This window comes from Colias eurytheme, chromosome 20 (genome assembly GCF_061535395.1).
Source record: "Colias eurytheme isolate Ceu_HAF_F1 chromosome 20, ilColEury1 Martin Lab GWU primary, whole genome shotgun sequence".
In the NCBI taxonomy this organism is placed as follows: Eukaryota; Metazoa; Arthropoda; class Insecta; order Lepidoptera; family Pieridae; genus Colias; species Colias eurytheme.
The window spans coordinates 4,977,975-4,991,119 of record NC_142999.1 but is presented as its reverse complement, the minus strand read 5'-3'; the positions used below and the strand labels follow the sequence as shown (position 1 = coordinate 4,991,119).

The following is a 13,145-nucleotide window of genomic DNA, read 5'->3' as shown; positions in this document are numbered from 1 at the left end:
TTTTTCTCTGTTCGTTCCCTGGATTTAATGTGCGAAAGTTCAATTTATTTTATCATTAAATAGTTTAATGGAGTATCATTATCACAGCTAATGCAGAATACATACAATTAAACCACGTATTAACGTTTATTCCCTTTATTAACACAACATCTAGTTCTCTGAACATCCGTTTCCACAAGGTGACAGGAACCAACATGTTACACAGCTAGGGGTGCTTCCGTCCGAGTTTTGAATTCATTAAATATCTAATGATAACTTTAGATTGTGTAGGTGCTATTGCCTTTAGCACAGTCTATTCGAACAACTTTATTAATTCACAAAGAAACATATCTACCTATATGCCTTCCAATTAATTGTCAACTGTATCTCAAAGATTATTAAGAACTTGTAATCTTATTTACATAAATTATCATACAGCGTCAAATAATTTTAAAATGAATACGGTATAAAGGTTCCAACAATGAATAGATCATGATAAAAACAATTAAGTTATAAAGAACAAGATAACAAAATACATTACCTACAGAAAAGTATTTAATATCTCTCATTAAGACAATGTTAGGACTGTATTCCAGTCATTATAAAAATATTTTTAAATCTGCCTCTCTCTGCTTATCTGATGGCTGATGTACCTAATCTTTCACTTGAGTGAGTAAGTTTTTTAATGTTTACCTTGAAATTTTTTTCACTTTTTGGTCATTAGTCAAGTAATCACTATTTTTATTTCAATAGTTACCGACCTCCTTTAAAACCTAAAATTACGTAATTTCATTTCATACAATTTAGGAAATATTCCTTATCCAATAACCGAATATTGAACATATTATTTCTACCAAGTACCTGCTTTCAGAGAGTAAATTTCCTAAAACAATCATTTTACTTGTAGAGCAACCTTGATCGCAGAGCACGTACACTGTATCGACAAAGTTTTAAGTGCATTAGAATATGTTTCACATTAAAATTCAGGCTGAATTTCTGCGGAAGCATTTACAAAACTATATCCATAATACATTGTGCAAGGAGTAATTTATTTCTATGCTTGAGTTTAAATTATACTATATATTCGGGTATAGCATAGACGAAAACGTTAACTAAACAAATAAATTTAATCGAATTAAATAATTTACACATCGTCATTCTTAATACCTATAGAGCAGGCTCCAAGGAGATGTTCGTTTGCAAAAATAGCGGACCTAAATCTGACTTCTGATATATATTGTATAGGTCCCAGACATCCTATAGACAGATGTTGCCAACCAGTTTTGTGGTCCCCCTGCCCGCACCCCGGTAATTAAATATGGCATACAAAGAAAAAAATAAAAATTTCCAAAACATGCCGTGTGGGGTATCAAATGAAAGAACTTATTGAGTAGATCACGAATATATAGCATACTATATACATTTCTTACACTTTCTCTAAGATTTTTTAGAAAATTTACGAAAATGGTCCATTTTTGAGTTAACTTTAAACCACTATAGATTGAAAACTCATGAATATATTTTTTAAATTATTATTTTAAATAATTAACAATAGTCCATTATTTATGATTCAATAGTTCGTAATATAATATAAGTGAGCTATGTGGTGGATTTGATGAAAATAACTATATACTATATGAACTTGAAAATATACTCGCCATCTTTGAATGTTCCCCCCACTCCCCCATGCAACTATTTCACTGTACGAAATATTGAATCGTAAACAATGGACTATTGTTAATTATTTAAAAAAATAATTTAAAAAATATATTCATGAGTTTTCAATCTATAGTGGTTTAAAGTTATCTCAAAAATGGACCATTTTCGTAAATTTTCTAAAAAATCTTAGAGAAAGTGTAAGAAATGTATATAGTATGCTATATATTCGTGATCTACTCAATAAGCTCTTTCATTTGATACCCCACACGGCATGTTTTGGAAATTTTTATTTTTTTCTTTGTATGCCATATTTAATTACCGGGGTGCGGGCAGGGGGACCACAAAACTGGTTGGCAACATCTGTCTATAGGATGTCTGGGATCTATACAATATATATCAGAAGTCAGATTTAGGTCCGCGATTTTTGCAAACGAAACTCCACTGAGAGTCCGGTCTACTACACACTTTCATAATCGGAACTAAATTCTATCTCTAGGTCAATCTTTAAAATCATTTCGTACCTATTTATCAGTGTTTTTTTCGAATTAAATGAAAATATCGTGATAACCTGTAGACCGGACTCTCAGTGGAGTTTCGTTTGCAAAAATCGCGGACCTAAATCTGACTTCTGATATATATTGTATAGATCCCAGACATCCTATAGACAGATGTTGCCAACCAGTTTTGTGGTCCCCCTGCCCGCACCCCGGTAATTAAATATGGCATACAAAGAAAAAAATAAAAATTTCCAAAACATGCCGTGTGGGGTATCAAATGAAAGAGCTTATTGAGTAGATCACGAATATATAGCATACTATATACATTTCTTACACTTTCTCTAAGATTTTTTAGAAAATTTACGAAAATGGTCCATTTTTGAGATAACTTTAAACCACTATAGATTGAAAACTCATGAATATATTTTTTAAATTATTTTTTTAAATAATTAACAATAGTCCATTGTTTACGATTCAATATTTCGTACAGTGAAATAGTTGCATGGGGGAGTGGGGGGAACATTCAAAGATGGCGAGTATATTTTCAAGTTCATATAGTATATAGTTATTTTCATCAAATCCACCACATAGCTCACTTATATTATATTACGAACTATTGAATCATAAACAATGGACTATTGTTAATTATTTAAAATAATAATTTAAAAAATATATTCATGAGTTTTCAATCTATAGTGGTTTAAAGTTAACTCAAAAATGGACCATTTTCGTAAATTTTCTAAAAAATCTTAGAGAAAGTGTAAGAAATGTATATAGTATGCTATATATTCGTGATCTACTCAATAAGCTCTTTCATTTGATACCCCACACGGCATGTTTTGGAAATTTTTATTTTTTTCTTTGTATGCCATATTTAATTACCGGGGTGCGGGCAGGGGGACCACAAAACTGGTTGGCAACATCTGTCTATAGGATGTCTGGGACCTATACAATATATATCAGAAGTCAGATTTAGGTCCGCTATTTTTGCAAACGAACATCTCCTTGGAGCCTGCTCTACTGTGTGGAATTCAAGTTAGACTCGTATTGCCTCAGAATGTCATTCATAATATTAAAAATAAAACCTCTACAATATTCAAACTGAAAAGTTTACATCTGAATCTTTAACCCTCATATTTCAACGAATGCTTGTTGGTAACAATGGGTGTTTACAATACAGTAATACAAAATAGTTTCAAGCGTGAAATTATTTCATACCGGAACATAAATATGAAGTATGCAATACCTTACTCCATAAATAACTCAAACGTTGGAAACTTACGTGGGAACTCGGAGTTGTAGTTGCATATCTCTTGTAGTTTTGATATATCTTTGTAGTTTGAAGGCTTTATTAGACTGTGACACGGTAAAACCACCTACTAAGTGTAATTGAATATTCATTCGCGCACGAGTTCAGGGTACTTACCCATGTTGCGTGTTCTGATAGAATAAGTTTCCAAAAATATATTTGACATTGTGTTTAACCCGATGATAAATAAGTTCGTGTCAGTTAAGTTTGTGTGATTGACTGGTTCAGTTAATAAGTTCAACATGAATAGAAACAGGGATGGTTGAAGGGCATGTTTTAATATTTAAATTACTACCATGTAGGTACAATCGCTATAATTCGTCTTAATAATTTCTTAATTATTTTCAATTACAAACAGACTGTTATTACTTTTATACGTTTACCTACATATGTTACAGGCATAAAAAAGCTCTTTTTTGTTCGTGATTAAAATACATACGGGTAGTCCCAAATACGAATATATTCAAAAGAAACGTAAAATAATACAAGCCCACAGCCTCGCCATGTCACTCAAAACCGCACATGACTGATTTTATTTTCTTTGTTGGGAACAAAAACATTATGATTTTGATAAATGTTTACAAATCGCTTTATGGTGATTATGGTCTAAAACAAATGTCATGTGAAAGAGAATCCAGAAAAAAGTCCTTTAAAATAATAATTTAATCAGTATGTTATTCAAGACACAAAAATTACCAACCTTTATATTATCATTATTATAAATATAATTTTTTTTTAATAATTCAAATAGATATATGTTTTTTACTACCTAAAAGGCAAAGCCAAGTAGCAGGCTTCAGCACAAAAAGCTCAACCACTAGAAGAGCGTCGGTAAAAAAGAAGCGAAAGTTTTTCTTGTATATTCCATACATTTTAAGGCTAAAAAGTTGGACACACAGGTGTCCAAAAGGATTGTTCCTAAGTTTAATGAGTTCACAACAAAAGTAGTAAGAGCTCAAAGGAACCTTTGTTATCTTGCTATATCCCTTAAAAATATATGTGTAGAAATTTTTACATTATGAAACAATAACATGTAACCTGTTTTTTTTTGTCTTTTTCATAAATGCAATAAAGAACAATGAATAAAAATATATAAGTAAATAATATATTTAAACTAAATAAATTTATTCACTTGGAACCATAAATACCATTACCAAGAGTTAAAAAGACATTTTTCTAAAATGTAAATTTTAGCAGAAATTTTAAGGCGAAGTTAACCTTTAAATAACTTAAGAATTAACAACTAGCATGTGTGCTTGTACATGCACACATCCTAGATAAATAAGTACTTTCAAAGCTTCAAGATCCTCTGTTTAGTTTGAATGAGAAAATCAAGTACACGAAAAGCAACATTTTTCCTGCCTAAAGCGATAAGTTTCCGAGATAAAAAGGTGTTCCTTAAACGCCTATAGCTATATAAAAGAGAAACCTGAATCCCGAGCGGAAATTACACAACATATAAAATGCGTACCCTGATTTTAGTTAAACATCAAATTGCTTCGTATAGCTACATAAAGATACGTAGAGAGAGTCAGCAAGTCAATGAAAGTCGTCAAAACATAGCCTTTGAGATTTTATTATCAATAAGTAGAAAAGTAGACAGCTCTTCAGCTGATATTCACGTTACAATAATAGACAAGACAAGCAAGGCACACCACCACACGACTGTAAAGTTTACGAGTGTTTGAAAATAAAAGAATTACAGCTTTACATAAGCAAATGGAGAGCAACCTAAATATTTTATTTTTATTAAATTCGTACTCATTCATATTATGTAAGTATTTTTAACATTTCGCGAATTTGACTTGAGTAGATAGGTACCCACTTGAACTATTGATTGCCCTCCTTACCTTATGTCAGAACTATGAATTACATTATAATCTAATGGCCATGAGCAGTAAAAACAATAACAATTAAATACTACTACGCTAAATTTCCCCACAAATATATATATATATATATATACATATATATTAGGTATAATATTAATTATCTGTGTACGTGATATAGGTAGCTATGAATCGTGAAACATAATTCCGAAGGGTTCGATTGATCAGCAATTTATTAATTGGAAGAAAAATTACGCAATGTATCAAACGGGAAAAAATAATTATTAATTATTATTGAGATATCAATTATACCGTATTTTTAAAGCAAATAGAAGCCAAAATAAACCTTACGTAGTCATTATATTATATTCCAAAATATTAATTTATGTTGAGAGTATCCGATCTCATAACATAATGTAGACTTACAGTCATAAAATTCTGAACAGTGTAACTATTTGTTTGCATTGAAATAATTTCAGTTCTCATTTCCTCTTACATTTTTGTATGCATATTGAAATAACAGTCGTACTGATTATTTATTTATTACTTACATTACGCAACTTTCCTTCAAACAATTTTTATAAATCACAATATGATGAGCAATAGAAATGAAAAATCATGTCTCATTTTTCTTGTTAAATCACGAAAAAAATTTGAAGGACTCAGAAAGGTTCAAAATGATTCCAGATTAAGGCGTTATGCTTATTCTTTCTCAAGTATTTTTTATTATTCTCGAAGTAGAGCAAGCGTATAAACTCCCAAGTACCTGACTGTAACAATTGAAATTCTGAAGTGCTTTTACAACGCGTTCACATTTTCTTATCATGAAACATGCAGGTTCATTTCTTTTTAACCTGCGTAAGGAGCTTAGTTCTTCTATTGTGTTGTTTAATTTCAAATACATTTTTAAGGAAATTGAGGTGGGTTGTTTAATTATAGTATCTATGTTTTATACCTCAAATCACGTGGCGTCTTCGCCATTTGCAAAGAGAGGAAATATAATCAGTACCTATTTAACAGAAAGTAATGATAGAAAATCTTATCGATTCGAGATGGCATTACTTTTGTTTCGTTGAACGTTGTATTTATCATGTAATAAGATCAAATAACTACTAGCTAATTTAAATTACTCTGTTTTCATTTCCTTTTCTACATTTCCCATAATCGATTTTATAAATAATTGGGTAGTATTGACAATGTTATCAAAACTTTTGCAGGTTATTAGGTGAATACCAACGTAAAGTATTTCTAGCCCTCTATAAAATTAAATTAATACCGTTGCATCAATTCTGGAATTTTCTCTGCGGCACGTTCGCGCCATTACTTCCAATCATTAAATTGCACAGATTTGATTGGCTGAAGTAATTAAACTTTGATCTACGATAGATGTTGTCAAACGCAAAGTTCACGGCAATTTATAAACTGTCTGCAAAATTAAGTGATTAATAGATATAGTTTTATCTATTTAAAAGTTTATTAAACAACACTAAATAAAACGAAATAAACTAAAACGTATTGAAAGTAAGTACCTATAGTTTATCTTATCCTATACTTACACAAAATATTAGTACGGGTATTGAAATTATATCAAAAGTACCGTCTTTATAATATAGAAATCAACGTTAATAACATATGTCAACAGCCTGCATAAAGCTTCCAACAATGGCATAAAGATCCATCAAACATTTTTTTAATAAAGGCATTATTGTTACATACTAACAAGTGTAATGAATGAGAGTGTCAACAGAAATCCCGGTCGTCTCAACACAGATGTCTCCACTTTTTATCAACATAGCAGCAGCTTCGCCTGAAAAAATATTTACCAAATTAGAACTTGTACCACGCGGCCTCCGCCTCGAGAAACAAATCCAGCGCATTGAATTTTATATAACAATCTCTGCTCTCTCTTCTCTTAAAATTGACTTCGAGTTTACTCAGCTACATAAAAAAGTTAATAAAAACTCTATATAAGCAAATCTTTTCCACATTTTATTATCAGGTCTTTTTCACCCACAATTTGAGTAGAACCCTCATAAAGTTCTAGACATTCTTATGTTGAAATTGAACTAAACAAGATTGTACTTTCACTTTTATTGTGGCAAACACAAATGGTCTTTTATAGTCTGTACTTAATAGACAAGCCGACGCCTTCGACATAGCCTGAAAGTGTTTGAAGATAGTCACAAAACAAGCTTGTGTTACCTATAAAGCTTATTTGTAATAAAAGTTTACAGAAGATTTCTCGTTTTTACTGAAAATAAATAGTCTATGTTTGACTTAAAATAAATATCCGATTAAATTACACATATCACATACAATATTCAGTTAAGATTAATTTCGTAATAAACATTTTATTAATGTTATTAATTATTTAAACAATAAAAAAAGCCTGACCTGCTAATGTCACAAGCATGGCTGGGCTCGCCGAAAATTAAAAAAAGATAGCCCTTGTTATTAACTTTTTATTTTTATTTCTATAGTCAACATACCAAAGATATTTAACAATACCTCTTAACCAGTCTAATCTCTACATAAACACTCAATTTATATAATAAACACTGCTCAAAAATAAATACGGTTAAAATTTATGTTAAAGCTTTAAATTTAAATGTAATTTATGTTAAAATCCCTTCAGCCGCATTACCTACTTAAACACGCAAGTAAGTAGAAAATTAAAGCCACGGTAAACATGTCGCACCTCCCATCGTATAAAATGGTTTACTTACACGTTTTTAATTTTCTAGGAAAAACTGTGTTTTCATTAAAAACTATGATACCTAATACCCTAAAATATAGAGCGTGAGTATTGGCCAATATCTTACTTTTGAATTTGGGATAATATTTTTCAGATAGATTTAGATATTGTTATTATTTTGTTACATTCAAATGTCTTTGTTATTCACGTTATAAATGGAGAAAGAAATAATAGAACGTATTATTTTTTACCTCGATAATATTCATATTATATAAGAATAGACCAAAGTCAACGAAGGCGCAGACGACTTTTATTTTTATTAAAGAAATAAATGAATGAAATTCTAAATGTGCGTGTTAAACGGCTTTCCATTGTTTGTCCAAAAAGAACTTCGGTCACTGAAATTCATTATTATTCTTCGTTTGCGGTTAAAAACACGTCGCTTAGAATTCTAGGGCGTAATCAAAATAAATTATATTTGACGTTAAAGCTTAAAAAGGCTGCCCTAGTGCCAGATTTGTGTCTATTGTGTTTATTAAATCACATTTATAAAAATTACATCAAGCAAGTGAGATATTCTTAAAATTTTTGTTTGTACATATAAATAAAATTGTAGAGGGAAATGAAAAATTAAAAGCTAAAACCCTGACGTCGTCTCCGCTATCTTCAGATCTAAAATATTGTGCAGAAAACGCTGCTATCACCCACCCATCGAAGCTGAAACGAGTTTGAAAAGAAATAAACGAATTTCTTTGCTAAACAACTAGTCCCTTGCTCCTTTTTATCCACATAATTAAACCTTAATCGAATTTTCTCGAGTCCATTGAAAATGCAAATTAGGTACAATGCTAATACAGTTACTTTACACAAGTTCTATTATGAAATGAATGTAATTCTAATGTTATTTCAGTTATCTAAACAACTCAATTCTTCAAAATATATTCAAAATATATACTAATAATTTTTATATCATTTTGGTATATAATAATGAAGTTAAATAAAGATATGGAAATTCTATGCTATTGTGATTATATAGGACAAAAGTTCCTTCAATGTCAAGACATTAAAAATGTATTTCAGTGAATTTAAACCTAAGACGATTTTTTACCCACACATAATTTATTTATAACATTTTATCCCACTCAATTATCGGCAGCTTATAAAAATGTTGGAAAGTCATTCTAGCACACTGCTATTTATTAATTTTATTGGTTTCCAAACAACTTATATACAATAACAGTAGCCTAAATCAAGAACAAGTAATAACTTTCCAAATATAAGCCAATTATATGGATACAAAAATATATAAGGGTGAAAAATATAAAGACTAAAAACAGTTTACAAGACTATTAACTTTCATTATACGTACAAAACCTCTATTTTCCTTTCACAATACAAAGGCAATAAGTACACTAAATAGGAGCTATATAATGAGTAAGACGTTAGACTTACATACAGAAAATTAGAAGCCGCATGTGAAATCCCCGGCGTCAATCGGCGAAGTTGCGAGAAGCTGATTAATCCCGCAGGAGACAGGCGCCTCGATTGTTTAGATCGCCTTTAATTATCTCTATCGAAAACTTGGAATATAAACGTAAATAATTCGTCTAATGTTTAAGTTTTTTTTATTGTTGATAAAATTGTGATCTCAAGAAAATTTATGTAAAAAGATTATCAACACTTTGAGCTGAATTTCACAATAACAAGTTCGAAGTTCGCCGGGACAGCTAGAATTATATAAAACTATTACGAGAATCGAGTTTTGTATATTATAATAGTAAAAAATAAAGGTCTTTAAATATGTATGTCCGTGTTGTTGTTATATCAATCTAAATAGTTTAGCAATTTAGCATACCGTAACTTTGATAACAGAGTTTATATTCCATTAAATCTTAAAGTACAAATGATTCCCGCACGTTTTATGTAAATCAGAACAACAAAATGTAGGTAACGACCAACGACGAATTTAGATTTGATATTGTTTTATCCTTGAATTATCATTAGCCAGGTACACAAATGTCACCGCGAAAGGTGAATGAATGACACTCGTATTAATCCTTTAATTAAGCTATTTCAATTCAACTGTATAATGTTCTTCAAATATTAATCTCTACACCAACTATGAAAGAATCCCTATAAAACATAATTATCTTTGTTACAGGGCATTTCTAAGAATACTCTGCGTGTGCTGCCCACGAAAGTTGAGGAGAAAATACCAGCCACAATTACGCTTCAAGCAATCTCAGGTAAATTTAAAATGTCTCTAGAAAATGTTTGGCTATTTTTATCTCATTTCTTTAGTAATTATTTTTATATTACGTAGATATCAGTTTTAATTATGGACAGTAATAAAAATTAATAAATTAAGATTTTAAGGATTCTAAGCAAATATCAAATAGCTGAAAAGATAATTAAAGCACCAAATCATCATAGCTTAGATTAATTAAGATTTTTTTTAATGAATAATTCATTTCATTACACAGACTACATCATCAGTACTTCGTACATAATATAGGGCAAATGAATGAACTTGAACAAGGTCTACAAAATAACAAAACGTAAAGTTTGCCGCATGAAATATTTTGAAGGGAGCCACATTTTTTCATCATTATTTAGGTTGTATTCTACTTTCAGTGGCGCACGACTAGACGTTATTACTCCTCGGGCGAACTCCAAGCGATCAGACAAAATTCCTGCGAACAAACTTATATATAGCGCTACGACGCTATCTCTTACAAGTGCCTTTTCTGGAAAACAATTTTCAACGCAGTTTTTTCCGTACATTTTTAAAGCCCGAAGGACATAATCTATAGTTTATTCGATCGAGGTATGTGTGCACCCCTTGCTTTGGCATCTATTATGTGGTCTTCTCGATCTCTGCTCCGATGGAACTATAAAATTTCAAATTGCATGGTTTCCGATTGGTTACTTGTGTGTCGTGTGAACAGCGTTTGTGAAATCCTATTTGCCATTTGCATGACCGGCCACATTGCATTGTAAATGTTATTCTAAAACCTCGTTTCATAAAGTGCACTATATGTTCCCCTTTGTACCTGTTCTAACATCACTTGCATTTTGTTCTTGTGATATTATCCACACGGAATCTCTACTTAACCATACAGCATACAAAGCAGCTTTGGTTACTAAATAAAAACATTTATAAAAATTAAAAGGTAGATACTTATATCTAAACTCTTTTACTTAATTCTTCATAATGAAACAAATTAGACATAAGATTGAAATATAAAGTATAATAAAACATAAATCTTCTTATATATAAAATTCTCGTATCACAGTGTTAGTCTGCATACTCCTCCGAAACGGGTGGACCGATTCTCATGAAATTTTCTGTGCATATCGGGTAAGTCTGAGAATCGGCCAACATCTATTTTTCATATGTACCACGGGCGAAGCCGGGGCGGGCCGCTAGTATATGTATAAATAAATATAAATACATACTTTTTATGATTCATGCTAACCCTTTATACAAATTAAACTCTACAGGTACTGCTGACTGCATATTATAATATGCTACCAATGATCAAAACAATGAGCTTAAAACCAACTTTTTCTATATGTAAATTCAACAATTTCCCAGCAATATACCGAACTTATAGCACTATTCCGAGTTTAATATATTCTAGGGCGTGCACGAACAATTTTTCTATTCCGCTGAATTTTCATGAGACATTCACGTGTCGCCGCCTCGACATCGTCATCTAGAATGGATGTACGTGATTTTAAAATTAACTTCGCAGATTTAACGAAGACTTGAAAATAGAGTTAAGTATATAATGACGTTGAAGATTATGCAAATTACTGTATAATGTATAAATATTCGATCGATAGTTTATTTTAAGACGGGCTTGAACGTATTAAGTATTTTCTTTAACGTTTTTAATCGAACAAATCAACGGTTTAGTGTTAAATAATGATGTTCATTTTGAATTATAAACGTAGATACAAACTTATATTAATTTTGAAATTATTTAAATTGTACCTAATTGAATTTGTAATAAATTGCCAATTAAAAGCGGGCGGATTCAGCGTAACCGCTATATCCCTAACGTTATTCATTTCCGGATAAAAACAAATACACAACGTATTTAATTATCTATCCTAACAAGCTATGATAAATTGTATGGATGTTTATTCATTAAATATTATACTTACTAGTTATACTAATATATGTATAAATTTTGTATTTGTGTTATACCTACCTCCTGTAACCATTTTTTATATATTCCATTTTTGTGTTATCAAAATAAGCAATTATTTACTATATTTTGCTTTTTCGTTCGTATAAACAATTTTAAATTGTATTTCATACTATCATTTTTTAAATGTACTTCAAATCCTTTTCTGTACTTACTTCCAAATATTATTCAAGCTTCAAATTTAATTATTCGTCATGATTGTACTGCTGTTTTCGTCGATTCCTAAAGTCATTTGTTGAATATGAGTCCTCTATTCACGTATTATACTTTCGTTATAAATCCTGTTATAAAAGATAACATCCAAAACAATACTCAACTTGTCAAATGACGGCGTCATTGTATTCTAACAATGAATTTTCGTTGCAGTACCCCGTGACGACAATGATGTACTCCTCCGTATCACAACACGAGATGTGTCGATTGTGACAGCAGGCCAGGACGGGCACCTGCAGACCCCGGACCAGGTGCTCTTGATGCAGGGAGCGCCGCTCCATGCGACGGAACGGCGACCGAACATACAGATCTGACCATAACAACTTCGACCCCATACACTACGTATATCCAGACTCAGAATCCGTGAGTGAAGTGAGCCTTGATAGTGAGAGCCGCAACCAATCCTTTAAACGGAAAATGAGCAAGCATGTGACGTACGCGAAAGCTGAGATCTCAAGTTAACTGTTAGATTATTGCGCGATTTTCAAGTGATCGTACCTACGTAACGCGCATTATTTGTCAAATATATGATCATAATTTCAGATACAGTACGTCTATAGAATGGTTACGTACCCCATGTTAAAATCAGGAAATAGCAATTATTCCTAAATATGTCTTAATATATTGAATTGACAATGTGTTGTTGCGTACGATTACTTTGAAACAATGTAATTTAGAATATTTATTATATATTGTAAACTTTTCTAGTCAAATTCGTGTTGTACATTTCAACTTTCAATCAGGAGC

General features: G+C 31.0%; 1 protein-coding gene across 2 annotated transcripts in view; it reads left to right on the top strand.

Annotated features, from left to right (window-relative positions):
* The window catches only part of LOC149899621 (dopamine receptor 2-like), a 34,010-nt gene extending 21,361 nt beyond the window's left edge, over positions 1–12,649 (top strand). Inside the window, exons 2-3 of one of the 2 annotated variants that reach the window (XM_090113909.1) lie at positions 10,130–10,214; positions 12,552–12,649. In XM_090113909.1, coding sequence (XP_089970035.1) covers positions 10,130–10,214; positions 12,552–12,611 — 145 coding nt within the window. In that variant the 3' untranslated portion in view covers positions 12,612–12,649. Of the gene's footprint in view, positions 1–10,129; positions 10,215–10,602; positions 10,684–12,551 lie in introns of those variants that run through there. The other variant, XM_090113908.1, reaches the window with a different exon arrangement.
* The last annotated feature ends 496 nt before the right edge of the window (positions 12,650–13,145 follow it).